At 33.5% G+C, this 20,322-nt stretch overlaps 4 protein-coding genes across 5 annotated transcripts; 3 read left to right on the top strand and 1 right to left on the bottom strand.

The window, feature by feature from the left end:
* Window positions 1-2,442: 2,442 nt before the first annotated feature.
* LOC133783512 (uncharacterized) lies at window positions 2,443-4,966 on the top strand. Of its 2 annotated transcripts, XR_009870903.1 has the most exons (5): window positions 2,443-2,853; window positions 3,158-3,219; window positions 3,335-3,439; window positions 4,111-4,347; window positions 4,739-4,966. XR_009870903.1 is itself a non-coding variant. In XM_062223167.1 (4 exons), the coding sequence occupies exons 1-4, from the start codon at window positions 2,625-2,627 to the stop codon at window positions 4,261-4,263; spliced, it is 549 nt and encodes a 182-aa protein (XP_062079151.1). In that variant the 5' UTR covers window positions 2,443-2,624; the 3' UTR covers window positions 4,264-4,489. The 2 variants fall into 2 exon arrangements, 1 of the variants encoding a protein (XP_062079151.1); XM_062223167.1 differs by lacking the exon at window positions 4,739-4,966 and having other exon boundaries at window positions 4,111-4,489.
* On the bottom strand, window positions 4,553-8,749 carry LOC133783505 (alcohol dehydrogenase-like). The gene is made up of 10 exons (XM_062223154.1): window positions 8,624-8,749; window positions 8,375-8,511; window positions 8,182-8,228; window positions 6,988-7,313; window positions 6,455-6,537; window positions 6,299-6,374; window positions 5,734-5,795; window positions 5,551-5,646; window positions 5,293-5,454; window positions 4,553-4,810 (listed from the first exon to the last, which is right to left on the bottom strand). The coding sequence occupies exons 1-10, from the start codon at window positions 8,658-8,660 to the stop codon at window positions 4,694-4,696; spliced, it is 1,143 nt and encodes a 380-aa protein (XP_062079138.1). The 5' UTR covers window positions 8,661-8,749; the 3' UTR covers window positions 4,553-4,693.
* Window positions 8,750-10,080: 1,331 nt separating this feature from the next.
* On the top strand, window positions 10,081-12,266 carry LOC133783496 (pentatricopeptide repeat-containing protein At5g48910). The gene has a single exon (XM_062223142.1). The coding sequence runs from the start codon at window positions 10,156-10,158 to the stop codon at window positions 12,079-12,081; it is 1,926 nt and encodes a 641-aa protein (XP_062079126.1). The 5' UTR covers window positions 10,081-10,155; the 3' UTR covers window positions 12,082-12,266.
* A 4,053-nt stretch (window positions 12,267-16,319) lies between these two features.
* On the top strand, window positions 16,320-19,362 carry LOC133783487 (putative kinase-like protein TMKL1). Its single transcript, XM_062223129.1, has 2 exons — window positions 16,320-17,948; window positions 18,550-19,362. Exons 1-2 carry the CDS (start codon window positions 16,511-16,513, stop codon window positions 19,188-19,190), a joined length of 2,079 nt encoding a protein of 692 aa, XP_062079113.1. The 5' UTR covers window positions 16,320-16,510; the 3' UTR covers window positions 19,191-19,362.
* Window positions 19,363-20,322: the final 960 nt, after the last annotated feature.

Below are 20,322 nucleotides of genomic sequence, written 5' to 3'. Positions count from 1 at the left end.
ATAAATCCTAATAGACGATACCGAGAAGATGAAGAGGAAGATGAAAATGGAGATGTTGATTGATTGTACCTGTGAGAAGAGAATAGGGAAGACGATCTTTGGTGGGCACTCCACCTTCGAAATCGATATTCTCCGTAGTTTGAATCTCTTACTCGCTTGAATCGTAGTGATCTATGTCTCGTCTTCGCATCTGTTGAAACTTTTGATTAGCCTAAAAGGCTTTCGTTTCATGTTCTTTGACATCGAAGCGACTCCAAATGTCATTCATGACTATCTACTTTTCGGAAAAGAACTGAGACTCTGAATACCAAATGATGCAGCAGATTGGATAGTTGAGCAATGCTCATGCTAAATCCATGATAATAAGGGGAAAATATCAAATACGAGAGACTCAAAATTCTATTTCAAATATTAATTCTAAAAATTCCAATTATATTCTTTTCACTAGGTGTATATAGTCATTACAATAAAGCTAATAAAATGACAAAATAACAAAAAGGCACAATATAACAAAATAGAGTTCTACAATATTATAAATATATATATACTACATCAAAAACAATAAGATTTTGTTTGAATTTTAGATTTCATTAATGAGAACTCTTATTTTCTCTTTTTGTCAACTAAAAAACAAAAGTTCAAGATGATGTGAAGCTTCTCTTTCACATGATTTTTCATTTTTCTTATTGTTATTTTATTTTTTTTAACTGTACAGTATAGCCTAATCCAATTTTAAAAATAGTAGTTTAAGCAATGAATGCCAACTCTACCTTGAACGTTGGAATGTAACTGTTTTGAACGAGAAAAGGTGAGGTTTGTGAATTCTCACCTTTTGAGTGAAATGAATAAAAATCCCACATTGGGCAATGTAAAAGATGAAAAGAAAATTTGATTACAAAATCAGAATTTAGAGAAAGTAAAATTTATGTACTAAGCGATTGGTAGAAATAATGTTAGTGGTGGTTATATTTTGTAATGTCAAAGAGTAAATACAAATATTGTTAGAGAAAAATATCGTAATTTTAGACCAAAATTCTAATGAGTATGTATCTGATCTAAATCCAAAATTTAAAATTGGTCCAAATAGAGAGCCAAAAGAGACACTTGTGAAAAAATTTGAAATTTTAAAATTGGTCCAAACAAGGAGCCAAAAGAGATACTTGTGATTCACTTGTGATTCAGGGATAGTGAGTCAAAAGAAAAAGTAAAAGAATTATTTGTGATCGAGTCGTCCAATATCATCTAAGATTGGTGAGCAAAAATAGCCACCATATTGAGAAAGATCTTAGAGAAAAATATCTCACATAAAAAGTGTGTGAGTAAATTCAATAATAAATAAAAGCATGTGTTATTTCACTCATCACCAATTGGTTTTGAGATGGAATCATATGCTTCTTATCATGCACATCATTCTATTTATAGACCACTTTCAACATTCAAACAAATATTAGATATTTTTAAATAAATAAATAATAATACATAAAAATATTCCAAAATTAATTAATTAAAAAATATTTTATCTAAAATAATGATTTCATAATCCATTCATATTGAACTAATATTTATTTGTAAAAACAAATAAGATAGCTTATATATATACAATTCTCTTTTTCTATCTCTGCCCTCATTCTTAGCTTATCATAAAAGAAAAAAAAACAAATCACACACCTTTTTAAAACTAAGTTAGTACTAAATTACTCAATAATAAATTATTATTTTTGTAAAAAAAAAAACAAAACTTTTCTACCTCTATAATTTATCTTTAAGAAAATTAAAGTATTTTTTTAAAAAAATAAAAACTAAATCACATATTTTAAATTTATTTTTAACTAAAAATAAGAACAAATATAAACCCAGGTAATTTAAAATTAAAAAAAAATCATTTGAGTTAAAATAATAAGTAAAATAACATTATTCAATTTTGAAGATAGTGAAAATCTAAATATGTAAAAAAAATGATAATCTAATCAAATAAGCCTTTTGTAAATCTCCCATGATAAATTAAGCCTATATTACACGAATAATGGTATTTTCGAGTATTCAGTCGACTTAAAACTCAATACTAAAGTGATATTTGGTTGAGGGTAATAAAATAAGAGATTAATTTTTATTCTATTTTTTTATTAGATGGCATTTTATATTATGTCATTTAAAATTTAAATAAAAAACTCTTCAAATACAAAATCGAGTTATTTTAAATAATTTATTTTTATTCGTATTAATTTTATTTTATTCTATGACTTTTTTTTCTATTCGCATTCTCATTCCTAAATTTTTGGAGTGAATGAAAGAACCGTCTTGAAATAGAAAACAGACCAAATCTTCTTCTTACTTGGGCTCGCCGAAACACTCGCATGTGGGCCCTTTTCCAACTCTCATTGTGAGGCCGAGAAATCTTTAAATTTATATATTTATTTAATTTAATTAAATTTTGAATTAGCGTTTTCAATTTTCTCCACATTCCAGCTGAGTTCCTCAGATTCAACACCAACCAACCTGAAAAACCTTTCAAAATCAGCCAAATTAAGTTCATTTTCCCTGTTAATTTTAGGGTTTATCCATCACATCATAGATTTTCCACATATTTTCTTTGCTCTGCAAAATCAAGAGGGAGAAACGTTTACATGGCTGCCTCAGCTGTATCATTACACAGCCTGTGCTTGATGACCCCTTCCCCATGTCCTTCCAAATCTTCCAAAACCCTTTCCCGCTCTCCCTTCCTCCATTCCGATTCGTTTTCGAGTTTGAAGAACCCAACTCCGCTTTTCAATCTCCATATCAAGAAGAAGCTCACAACCCACAAATCCCATTCTCTTCCTCTAGTTTTTGCTGCACAAACCAACTTCTTCAAAGGTTAGCTTCTTGGCTTTCTCTATATTTCGTTTGACATACATGGTGATGTTGTATTCTGGGTTCTCTGTATTTTTCTCACTACAAACTTGGATAGATGGGTAGTGGGCAATTGGACTTGACATTGAAATCACTGTATTTGAATTTATTTATGTGATAGCTTTTATGTATCAAAGTTTAAGTTTCGATTCATGTTAAATCTTTATAGGTCAACTTCTTTTGCAAATTATCTAGCTTTATAGTTCAGCATTATGGTCAAACTTTTCTAGCTAACTACTACTGCTACTATATCAAATCATGTGATTAGTTATTCAAACGGCATGGAGGGTTGCAAACGATGGAGTTGAAGCTGGAACCAATATGGTACCGGTGAGTTTTTAATTGGCAATTTTGTAGCTCTATTCATTTACAAACTTGTTTTTCTCTTTATCTCATTTTCAGTACAAAGTTTAATAACATTTTCATGTTCTGTTTACTTCATTAGGCTTCGGTACCAAGACCGGTAGCAAAGGTATCTGTGACTATAGTTGGCTTGACCGTTTCGCTCTTTGTTCTCAAGTCTTTCTTGTCCACGGCTTTCTTTGTGCTGGTATGTTGATAACTCTTTCCTGCTTTTAAAGGGTGTGTGTATTGAGTTTTTCAATTAATATTTGAGTATATTGGTGAGTGTGAACTGATATTTGGAGAACAAAAAATGGTAATAGGATTAGATAATGCTTTTCAGTGAAGCTATGACCATCTAAGTTGAGAAAGATTTAGTTTTAAAGGAGGAGAACGTAAGAGGTAGCTGATGTAAGGGGAATCATTTGAAACACTTTAAGTTAATAAAAGTTTCAAACAGTTTTCATTATGCAACCTTATATATTTTTTTAATCTGCCATGTTTTGGGTTTCTCGAAAGCCATTCCTTTAATAATCTTTTTGAGTATTTAAGTGGAGAGGAACCTTTTATATAAGGTTCTTCAAATCTTGTCCAACATCTTTTTTTTTTTACCATGTGATAGTTTTTTTTTCCTGGTTTCAAGATTAGTTTGTTTTGGGGAAAATGTAGACCATCATAGTAAAAACATATAATTTATCCTTCGTATTCACTGCTCTCTATGAACAATGGTTAAAGTCACTAAAAATCATCTCATATTTATAACAACATTCTGATAAGGATTCATGGGGTGTGGTGAAGATCTTTTGTGAAGTGTTAATAACAAGAATTTCAAAACTGTTTCTTTAATTTGTAATGGTATTAAATATTGTATGAAAACAGGCCACTATGGGACTCGTATACTTTACATTCATAGCTTTGTATAAGGATGAAGGACCAAAAGGAAATGAAGACAACATCACTACTAAAGGCACTCCTACCTCTACTGAAGACTCTCTAGAGGAAGCTAAAAGAATCATGGAAAAGTACAAGTAGATCTAGTTCTTGCTCATTCATATTCAATTTCCCCTAGGAGAACAAAGGATGACCAACTCGACAAAATTGTCATATTATATACAGGTTGCTTTTTTCAATCTCTGTATAGCTTTCAAAGTTTAAACACAAGGTTAGCTTTTGCCTGCATTCTCAATGTGCACTGCAAATAGTGCCTTGTTAGAATATTTTCCCTGGTGTTAATAAGTCAAAATCTTGTTATGTGCCTTGCCTTCTCTGTCACTTAGAAGAATATGTTATGGTAGCTCAGAGAGTGAAGATTAAGTAAGAATAGCAGTAAAGTAAGCATTAGGAATTGAACTTTTATTAAAATTATTTTCATTACAAGCTAAACAAGAGGCTTCTTATTCCATGTCTTTCTAGGCAAGAAAATAATTGCACTAAACTCATACTTTCTTGGTTCAACTTCGATTCACTCTTCCATATTAATAATACACCTCAGTCCTTCCCCTTTCAGCATGTACTCGAAAGCCTTGTTGATCTCTGAGAAAGGTAATCGATGGGTTATGAACTTTTCCACTTGCAGTTTCTGTGGGACCAAAAGTAAATTTTCCTTGAGTTTTTCATCCATGGCAATCCATTTCTTTATAAATATAAGGATAGGTAATTATTTGGTACCCTGTATTTTTGTAAAGTATCGTTTTTGTATCTTATATTTACATTAATGCTCATTTGGTATTCTGTATTTTAAAATCGTACATATTCGATATCCTGTATTTTGAAATCGTACATATTTGGTACCCTAAACTCAAATTTAACTGATAGAATTTTACCAATTTAATCAAATTTCTTTCAATTATATAAGTTCTAAATTCAAATTTAATTACTTAATTACATATAACTGATAATAGTCTAGGGTACTAAATATGTAAGATTTTAAAATACAGAGTACTATATGAGTATTACTGAAAAAAGATGGTACCAAAACGATACTTTGTAAAAACACAGATACCAAAAAAGTAAATTCCCTAAATACAATCATAAATAAAAATCTCTTAATTTGAGGCATACCTTGTTCATGTACATTTCCACAACTGAGGGAAGATCAGAGCGAGGTTTGTAGTTCCCAAAGAAAGTTCCTTTGAGTGTTCTTCCATTGAGAACATTAATGGGTTTGGTCATGAACATTTCATCCTTGTGGGGCACTCCCACAAGCACAGCCAGACCCCATCCCTAAATGTTATTATTATTACAGAAAAATAAAGAGTAAAAATCCCACCTTAAAATAGATGATATAAATTGGTGTTATTCAGAAGAAAAAAAACTTACATCATGAACACATTCAAAAGCAGAGATCATAGCATTAACGCTGCCAGTACACTCTATGCTCCTGTCAACTCCACCATTAGTTATCTCTGCAATGAACTGTGGATTTTCACCAATTTTATGAATGTGAACGTAAATCCATGCATGAAAACATGTAAAAGAAAAAGTTGGCAGACCATTTTGTACCTCTTGTACTGGTCTGTCTTGGTTATTGGGATTCACAAACTCATGTATACCAAATTTTCTGGCTGAGATCAGAGAAACAAAGAATCATGATCGATCAGCCAAAGTCTACTTCTTCTTTGTCTCAACGATAATAAAGATAAACAAATATGAGAAAAATTCTCGGACTTTAAGCCCTACCGGTGAGACTCTTCACTGTTCACGACTCGTTAACAGTTTTCGGCGCGGTTTTTTTTATGACTGTGTATATTATAATTGTTTAGAGCATCCTGCAATTTTTCAAAAAATTCTGAATAGTTTACAGTACCGAAAACTAGGTTCAAACATGTTGTTTTCCATTCGCATAAAAAAATTAGTCACGCGTGTAACAACATATTTGAATTTAGTTTTCAATACTGTAAAATATTTAGAATTTTCTAAAAATTGCGTTGATGCTCTAAATAACTACAATATACACGGTCATAAAAAAATCGCGCCGAAAACTGTTTAAAGGTCGAGAACACTGAGAGTCCCACCAGTAAGACTTAAAGTGAAACCCCTATAGAAGAATTGTCTACAAATATTATACCTTCTTCAAACCTTGAAGGGTTCGAGTCAATCCCTATAATCCTTGATGCCCCAGCAATTCTTGCTCCCTCAGCAGCCTATGCAAAAATTTCTATTAGCTGCAGTAGACAAATTAAGAGTAAAGAGAAAATTGAAACTTGTATTAATCCAAGCATACAGCCAAGCCAACAGCTCCTAGTCCAAACACAGCAACTGTGGATCCCTTCTTTGGTTTTGCCACATTCAGAGTTGCACCCAATCCTTTAAAAAAGAAAGAAAGAAATCAAACCATGTATCAACATTGCATACACGTATATATATAAATGTTTATATATTTTTAGATATTGTGTTTTGCCTTATTACATGTTTGGATCTTGTGTTTTGACAAATTAATTTTTAGACCTATATTTTGTAAAATAGTTCAAATAGGCCCTTAAACCTGATTTTGATGAACAAAAAATTGAATATAACAACACAGTTCTTAGGCAGAATGATTATATTTTTGTTCTGAGTTGTTAGTTTGATGAATTATTTGTGATTTTAGTTCAAAAAACTTTGATCAAAGTCTGATTTAGGGGTTTATTTGAACTATTTTAGAAAACAGAGATTTCAAAAAGTAATTTGTTAAAACACAGGGTCCAAACAGATAATGAATCAAAAACACTATATAATATATATATATAGATAATAACACCAAAAAAAAATACAAACCTGTTGAGATGCCACAGCTGAGAATACATACTTTGTCTAAAGGTGCCAAAGGGTTGATCTTGGCTAGACAACCAGCATGGACAACAGTGTATTCACTGAAAGTTGATGTGCCCAGAAAGTGACTTATAGGAGTGCCATTAATGGAAAATCTGGATTTTCCATCACTAAGCATGACTCCTCTGTCTGTGTTGATTCTGAGTAGGTCACACATGTTGCTTTCCTCAGATTTGCAGTGCCCACATTCCCCACATTCTCCTGTGAAGACTGGAAGAACGTGATCTCCTATCTTTAGGTTCCTCACCCCTTCCCCAACGCTCTCCACAATTCTGTATAACCATATTTCAAACCCATTACAACTCTAAATACAATCTTATACCAAAACATTAATACTGAGCCATTAATAAGTGTTAGAGATTACACGTAGATTAGTTTGTTAGGCGTTTTACTGGTTTCTGTTGCTTCTAGTTCTTGATTACTCAGAGGCTTTCTTGTCTTTCTGTATCAAGTTCCTCTTCTATAAATAATCGTTTCTCAGCTCTGATCATTTTTTATGATGTGATCAAGAGTTTTCACTACAATCTTGTCTCGCTTCTCTACCCATTTACAATAAGAACATAGGTAACTCCGCTGATCATTAATTAGTTTTTAGATGGAGTCTCATGATTCTTGTTATGGTATTATGAGCCAATTTATTTGCGGACATTCGATCCATCCAAAGAGTGAGTCAAGCCACACGAGATCCACATAGTTCAAAAAGACACTTGAGATCCAAATAGTGTGTTAAGTCGTACGAGATCCACATAGTGCAAAAAAACACTTGAGATCAAAAAAATAAGCGAACTGAAGCAGAGTCACTTGTGAGCTGGTGATTCAAAATTGGTGAGCGAAAAATCGCCACCATCTTGAGGGATATTAGAGTATGGTGTCCCACATATAATAAATATAAGAATATTGAGTTATTAATAAAAACATAGGTAACTCTACCAAAAAAATAAACAAGCTGAAAAAGAGTCACTTGTGATCTGATGGTGAGCAAAAATCGATACCACCTTGAAGTGATATTGGAGCCCACATAAAATAAATGTAAGAATATTGAGTTATTAATAAAAATATGGGTAACTCTAATATTATTTTTTAGATGAGTGTCATGATTGTTTGTCAACTACCAACTTATATTACAAAAAAGTAACGTACCCAGCTGCTTCATGACCAAATATGCGAGGGAACAGTGATGTTTGGCCCTGCAAACATTGGAAAATCAACCATGTTTGTACCATAATTATCCACCTTTTCTTTTACAGATCCTCCAAAGTGAGCATGACCCTTTTGAAGGAATACAAAAACAGTGAAATTCATCTAGAGAAAATGGAAAAAAGATACTAATTACCTTGGCTTCCCAGAAGTAAAGATCAGTGTGACAAAGTGAAGTGTATTTGACTTTGATTCTAACTTCCATGGCTTGTGGTGGCGCAACCTCCACACGCTCCATCACCAGAGGCCTCCCAGCCTCCCACGCAACCGCCGCTGCAAAACTATATATCTTAACAGAAGAGAGAGATCGACCAAAACTTTCTAATCGAAACTAGCTATGAGTAATTCAAGTTTAGAGAAATAACACTCTAACGAGATTACTCACCTGTACAGGAAATCACAAGGCCAGCGGTTCTCGACATGGTTCTCTTTGATCGAGAATGAGAAAAAAGCAAAGATATTTTGGTATGAGAAAAGCAACTTTGGATCAAAACCCTCTAAAGAACCAAAGATTTTAACTTGTTGTAAAGTTTGTATATATTACGTGACACGTGAATGTGAGTCACAACAAAGGAATGAACAGTTGTTGGCTTTGTTGAGATAGTCAAATAGATCCATTAGAACAATATAGATGATGGCAACGTGTTAGGATAATGGCCGTACATGCAAATGCAGTGTCATTTTCTTCTGATTTTCCCCCCAACAAATCAACCCAATCTTCTTTCAATTGGCCATGATTTTGTTTTGATTATGACCTTCTTTTTTAACTTAATTAAAGAAACAAAAAGAATCACCTACTATTTAAGCATTATGACACATTTAATTTAGTAAAGTGTAATCGAAATAGGAACATATTAGTGGAGAAATAAATAGTAATGAAATATTAAAGAATCTCTCCATTACTTACACTTTCTTTTTATATATGACATGTGTATATTATTAATTTTTTTTTTCATATTTAAATATTTTTTTAAATTATTAATGGAATACACATGTCATTTATTGATTTCAGAAAGTATAAAAGAGAGAATAACATAGAGTGTATTTAACATTTCTCTTATATTATTTACTAAAATTATTCAGAAATGGTTAATAAACATAATTTGAATGATTAAATCAACTAAAAATCCTTTTTTATTAAAAAAAATAAAGTAATTATTTTGTGAGATTTATTTTCAAATGACAAAATTGTCTTCTAATTTTTTATTTATGAAAAATAAAATTAAAAAAAAATAAAACCCATTACCCTCAATGACATTAGCTAAGTAATTAGAGAGAAACATTCTCATTCTTTTCTCAATCGTTTATTTTTTATTTTAATAAGCATGTAAACATCCCTGAATAAGACTCATTTGTGTAAACTTGTCATAATAAGCTTGGCCAATTTTTTAACAATATGAAATGATTGGTATAAAAGTAGCAATTATGTTATCTAATATGGAAAATAATATCAAATTGTCTCTTGATTTTTTTTAAATACGCGATATAAAATGGATTAAAATAGTACATAAATTATATTTTAATCAAAATATTTCTTTCTCAGATTTTGAATTATCTTATTCGCTTTCATAAACCCATAACATCGTTAATTAAAAATATTTAGACAAAAATTGTATCTAATAAAATAATATTTTGATTCATTTGTAAATTGAAAATAGTATCTTCCCATCTAATATATTAGGAGGCTTCTTTACTCTAACTCTCTGTCGTATGACAACGACGTGTCGTTTTTTGAACTTCTTAAAAGAACGTTAGATTAGATAGAATAAGAAGAAAATCTGACATGGCAGGCTTAGATTCTTATATTCGATTCGAGTTTATGAGTATCTTCTTCTTCTATTCGATTTTATTTTGTTTGAGAGAGAAAGGGAAAATCTAATCCACAAAATCAAAACTACGACCATTTTTTACTGCTCTATGAGCTCCACAGTCTACAAGCCCACAACTCCATCGCATTCTCACCCTTCGTCACTCTTCCCACTAATCTCATCATGCAAAACCATGAGAGACTTGAACCAAGCCCATGCCCAGTTCATCAAAACCGGCAAAATCCACGACCCACTTGCCGCCGCCGAAATCCTCAGATTCTGCGCGCTTTCCGCCAACCATCGCGATTTGGAGTACGCGCGTAAAGTATTTGACAAAATGCGACAACCCAATTGCTTCTCTTGGAATACTATTATCAGAGCACTCGCAGAGTGCTCCGCCGACGAGGAAGCGATGGAGGCCGTTTTGTTGTTTCGTCAAATGGTTTCAGCTGGTTTTGTGGAGCCAAATCAGTTTACTTTCCCTTCTGTGTTGAAGGCCTGTGCTAGAACGGGGGATGTTGAAGTGGGTAAGCAAGTTCATGGTTTGGTTTTCAAGTATGGATGGGATGGTGATGTGTTTATTCTTAGCAATCTTGTTAGGATGTATGTGATGTGTGGGGCTATGGTTGATGCAAATTGTTTGTTTCAAAGGAGTTTAATTGATTTTGGGAATGTGTATAAAGTGGTTGGTGATAAGAGAAGGCAAGAGGGTAATGTAGTTTTGTGGAATATTATGGTTGATGGGTATGTAAGAATTGGAGATTTTCGAGCTGCGCGGGAGTTGTTTGATAAAATGCCTCAAAAAAGTGTGGTTTCCTGGAATGCTATGATATCTGGGTATGCACAAAATGGGCTCTTTAAGGAAGCGATAGAATTGTTCAGAGAAATGCAATTGGGAGATGTTTCTCCAAATTATGTCACTTTAGTTAGTGTTCTGCCTGCAATTTCCCGCCTTGGGGCACTTGAATTGGGGAAGTGGGTACACTTATACGCTGAAAAGAACAAGATTGATATCAATGATGTGCTTGGTTCTGCTTTGGTTGATATGTATTCCAAATGTGGGAGCATTGAGAAGGCACTTCAAATTTTTGAGAAGTTGCCTAAAGAGAACGCAATCACTTGGAATGCCATAATCGGTGGACTTGCTATGCATGGTCGAGCGAAGGATGCCCTTTACTACTTCTCTCGGATGCAAAAGGCCAGTGTAATGCCAACCGATGTAACATATATTGCTCTCCTCAATGCTTGTAGTCACGGGGGCTTGGTGGAGGAAGGCCGGTCATTTTTCAATCACATGGTTAGTGTTGTTGGCTTAGAACTAAGAATAGAACATTATGGCTGTATGGTTGATCTTTTAGGCCGTGCCGGACATTTAGAAGAAGCTGAGGAGTTCATACTAAACATGCCAATTCAAAAGGACGACGTCATATGGAAGGCATTACTTGGTGCTTGCAAGATGCATAAGAACATAGAGATTGGCAAACGAGTAGCAGAGATTTTAATGGATATGGTTCCTCGTGATAGTGGATCTTATGTTGCACTGTCAAATTTATATGCCTCTTCAGGAAACTGGGAAGCTGTTTCAGAAGTGAGATTAATGATGAAGGACATGGATATCAGGAAAGACCCTGGATGTAGTTGGATTGAGCTAGATGGAGTGATTGAAGAGTTTCTTGTTGAAGATGACTCCCACCATAGAGCTAAAGAAATCCATTCAATGTTAAAGGAGATTTCAAACCAGCTGAGATCGGCGGGCTATACACCAAAGACTGAACAAGTGTTGCTCAACATGGATGAAGAAGAGAAACAGATGAACTTGCAACATCACAGCGAGAAGATTGCCATTGCTTTTGGGTTGATCAGTACTGGCTCTAAGACACCACTTCGGATTGTGAAGAACCTACGCATATGTGAAGATTGTCATGCTTCCATAAAGTTAATCTCAAAAATTTATAAGCGTAAGATTATTGTGCGAGACAGAAAAAGATTCCACCATTTTGAGCATGGGGCATGCTCTTGTATGGATTACTGGTAATTTGTCAAAACTAGAGATGAATAGGTCTGTAGTTAGCTCAGCTGTAATTAACTATATATAAAGAAAATGACCAAGCATTAATCATGGTCATCTCATCACCAGGTGCATTTGAAGTTCCATGTGACTAGTCCTGTTTTGAGTTAGCCAAGAATAAAATAATAGAAAGTAAATTTTGGAAAAGAAAATAGCAGTCCTATATTGTTCTTTTCAGTTCAGTTTCTCTTGGTCGGTCATTGGTGAGTTGGTGATTTCTCTTTTATTTTTATATATATATATATATATATATGACAATTATAGTATTCGCAGACTTTCTCAACCCATAACCCGAGAATAATTTTTGACGCGATTTTTTGTTATGACCATGTATATTGTAGCTATTAAGAATATTCTACAACTTTTCAGAAAATTTTGAATAGTTTTCCGTACCGAAAATTAGGTTTAAACATATTGATTTCCAAGTTCAAATATATTGTTGCACGCGTAACTAATTTTTTTATGCGCGTGGAAATTAACATGTTTAAACATAGTTTTCGGTACTGTAAATTATTCGAAATTTTTTGAAAATTTGCGAGATGCTCTAAATAACTATAATATACACGATTATAGAAAAAATAGTGCTGAAAATTATTCACGGATCGAGAACACCGAACGTCCCACAAATAGGACTTAAAGTAAAGTTCTATAAAAAAAAAATTCCCCATATATATTTATATATTATATTGTGTCATGATCATTTGTTGTTTTCTTTGTTGGTCTGTTCAGTTAAAGGCTGGAAGATCCTCTTTCCAAGGTAATAAAATAGAAATATACTCTATTGGGTTGAAGACCCTTTTGAGTGTCTCAATTGGTTTGTCAATTGGAACATTAGAAAAGGCCCAAAACCCAAGTACCTTTGTCAATTTCCAAGTCCAAACTAAAACAGGATCAGCACTACTAAATCCCAATTAAGGATAAAATATGTTGATCAAGAAAGATTATGCTTTACTTACTCTCCAATTTAAATTCAATTAACAGGTAGGGATTTGTACCAAGAAATTATTTTTGAAATACATAATAATATGAGAGTGATTATATATACCAAAAGTAATGATTTCTATGTAGTTTCATGAAACATCATTGGATGGCAAAACTCAGAAAACCACTCAATATGTCTCCACCATGCTGAACAAGATTTTTCACAAAATCAAAATTCAGAGTTGTACTCCAGATTTCTTAATAAGGTTTCCAATGTTGCCCTATAACTCTCTTTAGGTGGAAAAGTGTCAAATCTGTTTGAGGAATGAGCAATGAAGAAAAGGCAAAAGCTATTGAAATGGAAAAGTTAAAGATAATAATGAACAAATTAATAATGTGGTTTAAAGGAAAAAAAAAAAGAAAAGAAAAAAGATATATAAGGAAGGAAACAAAACAAGGTGACAAAGACATCAAGGTCAAAGATTTTACAATTAGTGAGTAGACAGACACAATGAAAAGTCAAATAAAGCAAACAGTTAAAAAAAAAGTGAATGATTTTTTAGAATTGGCATGAGTTTCAAGTTTAATGCTTAATTTAGATATTTTTGGCTTCAAATTTAAAATCAAGTGATATTTCATGAAATAACAACCACTTCTCTGTTATCTCTATACTATTTCCCTAATGTTAATCAAACATATTACTTTTCAAAGTATATGAATAATGGGTCAAAGTTCTCATTGTACATGCAGTGAACTAGTGAAGGAGTTTGGGGCCCAGCAGCCCCCTTCATTAATTTTTATTTTTTTCTATCGAAACTAAAAAAAAAAAATTATAATCTAAATCTAAAAAAAAAATCCCCAAAAAAGTTAAAAGTATTAATAATCTTTATATAAAAATTTCTAACATCGTTAATGAAATACTAGACTTTCTTTACAAAAAAAACTCATAAGTAATATTTGTAAAGTTTAATAAAATAGAAGAGAATTAGATTAAAATATGTATATATATATAAAAAAAAAACTTTGAATGATTAAATTTTTTATTCGTCAACAATAATTAAGAAATTACAAATTGGATACTTTTAATTTAAAATATATAAAGATAGATGATTGAAAAAATATAAGAATATTGAATCATTAATAAGAACATAGGTAATTCTACTACTCACAAATTTATTTTTAGATGGAGTCTCATGATTTATGTCGTGGTATCATAAGCTAATTCCCTAGTAGATTTTCGATTCACACCGATTCAAAAAGTGGGTCAAGTCGAATCTCCACACCGATCCAAAGAGTGAGCCAAGTCAAGCCGCACAAGATCGAGATAAAAAAAAATAATAATAAGCGAGCTAAAAATTGGATATTAGAGTACGTATGTATGATGTCCCATGAGAATAAGTAATAAGAATATAAATAACTCCACTAATCACTAATTGATTTTTAGATGGAGTCTCATAATTCTTGTCATAATTAATGTTATTGAATCATTTTTTTTTCCCAAAATCCTCAATACTTGCATAACAAAACCACATGATAAAAACGATCAAATTCTATCCGATCTAATTTTATTCGCCGAACAGAATCATACATATATAGAATAATCACACTTTATTCTCTAATGTCTTATTCTTAATGTTGTCAAAGCAAATTCCCAAAGAAGTCTTGTGTTATGTACTTTTGGAAAAGTTTGAATTTTAAACATTACTATGTAAGGGAGCCTAATGATATCAAATTAAGTTTTGCTCTTAAATACATTATTTGGGATGCGAGAAGCATTATTATTAAGTAGTTAATTTTATTAATCTATACTCTATAAGTTGTATAAATGGGGAGTTTTCCATGCAAATTTTGATAGCATATTAATTTGAACCATTGAATGGAGAAATAATGACTAAATCTTGTTGAAAACGATCTCACTAGGGTGAGACCCCACAATGTATATAGGTGTTGTAAATCACTTCGCACAATAAAATACCATTCTTTATTATGATTTTTTTAATACATATACACAAATATACAAATACTTTCTCATTCCTTATCTTACTTTTTTTCAACACCCCTTTGAAAAATGAAAGAAAAAAAAGGTTACTTTCATGTTGTTTAGCGACTTCGATATATACAATCTCTAATGTCTTACCTACTCAGTTTGGACTTTGGATTGGAGTTGGAAGACAATGGCTCACCAATGGCTCACCATTTCTTGTAGACTGACCCACTTTATTATATTTTATTATAAGATTAATGATACGTGTATCCAAAATATACACCAAAATATTAGAGACAGTAATGTGACAGTTTTGTCAAATCAATCACATTTATTAAAATTGAGACTCACTCTTTTAAAAATCAATGACATGTCTTTATGTGTAATTAGGGGTGAGAATTTGAGTCATGACACGGAAATAAATGAGTTTTGGTGACACGTTTAATGTTCGTGTTTGAGTTTTTGACATGTCTAATAATCATGTCGTGTTCGTGTTTACCTTAATCGCGTCGTGTCATAATCGTGTTAACCTGATTAATAATCATGTCGTGTCATAATCATGTCACACACGATAACACGAATAATTTTCACAGGTTTTATGATTTTTTTTCATATAGTTATGATTAATCGTGTTATAGTCGTATTATCGTGTCGTGTCGTATTTGTATTCGTATTTGTATTTTTGACACGTTTAATAATCGTGTCGTGTTTGTGTTTACCTTAATCGTGTCGACACGAATCTAATACATTTATACAAATTATCAGCTCTATGTGTAATGTTTAAGTACATATTTTAAGTGCAAATACCACGTATTTATAGATGATCACCTGTGTAAATTCATCATCACCATATTAGACCCACAAAATCCTACCGTTGATAAACAAATCATCATGATAGTAAAAAAGTGTCATGGACACGTGTAGGGTAGAGATGAAGGATGAGAGTATAAATCCTAATCCTTACACTTGGTGGATTCTTCTTATATATGCACCAAAAAAACCAATCCTAATCAAAGCTTAAAATAGGTGAAATAAATAAATATTTAAACAAATATATAAAGACAGAAAGAAAGAATTATAAAGGTGAGCGTGCATAGCAAACAAACTAAAATATGAAAAAGCAAGAACAATAATGTGAATGAAATGAGATGGTTTCATTTCTCTTTTACTTTTTCTTCTTTTTACCAGTATAAGAATGAGACTATATTTATGGATGAAATATTTCTTATTCTGTAGGGTCTACATTCCATTTGGTTCCTAAGTGTATCTCCACCGTTGGATCTCATTTTCAAAAGCATATTTTCAGTGTTGCATGAGTGTGTAAGCAAATCACGACCGTTGAATGAATCTGGACTCTGAGATTGCTCATAGTCAAACAAACTCTGTCAGCTTTCCCAAAAAAGAGAACGTCTTTGAACTCCCCACCACTGCACACTCTCTCTCTCTCTCTCTCACCTTTCTTTTCTCTCTGTCTTGACTCTGCTTTCTTTCATGGAGTCTTTGAAGCTTTTCTTTCTCCATGTCTTGTTCTTCGTCTCCTTCGTTACAAGCTCGGCTAACACACTTAATGAGTCTTCAGCTGTGTCAATAATACCACCATCTTCTTTCTCTGCAGATGCTGTCCTTCTCTTGGAAAAGATCAGAACTTTACTACAAGGTAACGCTGAGAACTTACTCTTATCTTCATGGAATTCTTCTGTGCCAGTTTGCCAATGGAGAGGTCTCAAATGGGTCTTTTCCACTGGCTCTCCTCTTCTATGCGACGACGTTTCTTCACCCCAATGGACCAACGTTTCTCTCTTCAGAGACCCTTCCCTACACCTTCTCTCTCTTCAGCTTCCCTCTGCTAATCTCTCTGGTTCACTCCCCAGAGAGCTTGGTGAGTTTGCTATGCTAAAAAGTCTCTACCTTAACATTAATTCATTAAAGGGTACCATTCCTCTTGAGCTTGGCTACAGCTCTTCTCTTTCTGATATTGATTTGGGCAACAATTTGTTAAATGGGGTTTTGGCTCCTTCTATATGGAACTTGTGTGATAAGCTGGTTTCTCTTAGGCTTCATGGTAACTCACTGTCTGGGTCTCTTCCTGAACCAGCATTACCAAACTCTACCTGCAAGAATTTGCAGTTTCTTGATTTGGGTGACAACGAGTTTAGTGGGAATTTCCCTGAATTCATCATAACCAGGTCTCCTGTACTCAAACAGCTTGATCTTGGGAACAACATGTTTTCAGGTCCAGTTCCCCAAGGTTTAGCTCAGCTGAACCTTGAAAAACTGAACCTTGCACACAATAACTTTAGTGGGGTGCTGCCAGTTTTTGATAAATCATTTGGTGTGGAGGTATTTGAGGGAAACAACCCTGCCCTTTGTGGGTTACCCTTGAAAAGTTGTAGTGGAAACACTAGACTGAGTTCAGGTGCCATTGCTGGTCTTGTGATTGGTTTCATGACTGGAACTGTTGTTTTGGCTTCAGTGCTTATTGGGTATGTGCAGCATAAGAAGAGAACGAGTAAAGCAGATAGCGAAGATGAATTGGAGGAAGGGGAAGATGAAATTGGCGATGGAGATGATGGTATTGGTGGAGGTGGAGTTGGAGGTGGTGGTGGTGATGGGAAGCTAATTTTGTTTCAAGGGGGTGAACATTTAACGCTAGACGACGTTTTGAACGCAACAGGACAAGTTATGGAGAAGACAAACTATGGTACTGTGTACAAGGCAAAGCTTGCTGATGGAGGGACTATAGCTTTGAGATTATTGAGGGAAGGTAGCTGTAAGGATAGAAACTCATGTATTCCAGTGATAAAGCAACTAGGGAGGATTCGCCATGAGAATTTGATTCCACTCAGGGCTTTCTATCAAGGAAAGAGAGGGGAGAAGCTTCTGATATATGATCATCTCCCTCACAGAAGCCTTTATGAGCTTTTACATGGTATGCACATGCATATTTATTAATCTTTCTGAAATATACTGATGATTTATGCTTAACATGTATGAATTGTTTATGTTGTCTCATTTTTGGATTGCTAATGCCCCTATTGCTTCTGTAATCTCACTAAATGGTTGTGATATGTAGAGTAATCATTGCTAAGCCCCAGAGATTGGTTAGTTACTAAGCTATAAATATGTATTTTATTTGTTTAGTGATATTGAAGAATTGTGGATATTTCTCCAATTCTCCACCTTGGGTATAAAACCAGGGGCTAAAGTAGTTGGCAGGTCATATCTTGTTTTGTAATCTTTCTAGGTCATATAAGAGTTTCACTGACTCTTCAAATACTTTACAGAGCTGGACCAACACTCTTGGCCTTCAAGCCTTCGGTTATTAAGGTGGTCTGTGGAAAAGACAAATACTTAACCACTTTACTCCCTTAGATTGTTATTGTAATCAATCACCATCTTTTGACCTCTATCCCATTCACTGTGAAAAGTTACAAATTGAAAATACTTTACACATTTGCTCTTTTGTCATGGGCACTTGATACAACTTCATTTTGAACTTTCTCATTCATTCTATTTTCGGTTTTATGCAGAGACTAGAGTTGGAAAACCTGTGTTGAACTGGGCCAGGCGCCACAAAATTGCATTAGGCATAGCCAGAGGGCTAGCATGTCTCCACACAGGTCTTGAAGATCCCATCACTCATGGAAATGTGAGATCTAAAAACGTTCACATTGATGACTTCTTCGTCGCCAGGCTGACTGAATTCGGCCTAGACAGGATCATGGTTCCCTCTGTGGCTGATGAAATAGTGGCACTTGCCAAGACTGATGGTTACAAGGCACCAGAGCTTCAGAGGATGAAGAAGTGCAGCTCAAGGACAGATGTTTACGCATTTGGAATTATGTTGTTGGAGATCTTGATAGGAAAGAAGCCTGGGAAGAATGGAAGAAATGGTGAGTTTGTGGACTTGCCTTCAATTGTGAAAGTGGCAGTTCTTGAGGAGACAACATTGGAGGTCTTCGACGTGGAAGTTTTGAAAGGAATACGTAGTCCCATGGAGGAAGGACTGGTCCAGGCATTGAAACTTGCTATGGGTTGCTGCGCCCCGGTGCCTTCGGTAAGACCCACCATGGATGAAGTTGTGAAGCAGTTGGAGGAAAATAGACCAAGGAATAGATCTGCTTTGTACAGTCCTACAGAAACCAGGAGTGAAATTGGCACCCCATTTTGAGCATTCTTATTACTTAAGTCAGAAAATATATGAATCCCATTGATGTTGTTTTCAATCTTTTTTTCATAATCTTAATTTTACTTTTCATATTCAGGACAGAGTTCATGTAAGGCATGATAGTGTTTCTTTATTTTGGATATTGTATTCCTAGGAATGGAAGATCAGTTTATGCTGTCTAGTTTGTATTAAATATTTTTTACACACTCCATTGCACTCATTTTAGTGGTACTTTTAGATATGAAATATGTCAACTTAGGGATAATGTAAAAATATTTAGATATTGGCTCCAATCCAATTCTATCTAAGCAGATTGATAAGATCTCCAATTATAATGAGGTTGGATTTCATATTTAAAACCAACTCAACAAGGACAGTTGTTCTAGTCTTGCTACCTTATTGGCTTTATTGGTTAGATTTTTCTACTAGGTAGAATTTTATCCTATTTTCAATGTCCTTGTCAAACTTTTTTTCACAACCAATTAGAGGCAAACATATATGAACTTTAGTTATACTTGTATGAAATTTGGATTTCAAACGCTTTATCTCATACTGGTGGAAAATAGTCACACATGATCATGAGAGTCTGGGACCCTTGGAAGAAAATAAAGTGATGTGAAAATAGTTGTAGTAATCATTTTCACTCGAAAGAGTGGTGACTGGTCAAGAATAGGACAAAACCTAATGATAACGACAATAGTTGTACAAAACGACATAAAATACAGAAAACGACAACAATTGAAAACGACAATAACCATAAAACGACACTTGACTATAGAAAACGACAATAACTTCAAACAACGACACTTAACTATAGAAACCAACAAAAACCAATGAAAACGACAAATTTTTAAAAGACAACTTCTATTAAACGACCGAGCTTATCATTACCCAACCTCAAACCCAGTTTTATTTTTGGTGAATCAAAAAATTGAACGATGGATACAACATAGTTTATGTTCTTCAGATCAAAAAACAGAAGACATCGTTTATGTTCTTCTATGAGGGAAAAAAACAGTCCATAAACAAGATAAAGATATAATTGGATTGTTTTGATTCTTGAAACCCAAGTCAATTGTGAGTGTTTTGATCTAAGAGAAGAAATAAAATTACAATTTTGATGAGAGTTTGTAGT

This window comes from Humulus lupulus, chromosome 1 (genome assembly GCF_963169125.1).
Source record: "Humulus lupulus chromosome 1, drHumLupu1.1, whole genome shotgun sequence".
Classification (NCBI taxonomy): domain Eukaryota; kingdom Viridiplantae; phylum Streptophyta; class Magnoliopsida; order Rosales; family Cannabaceae; genus Humulus; species Humulus lupulus.
This window is presented reverse-complemented; position numbering and strand designations above follow the sequence as displayed.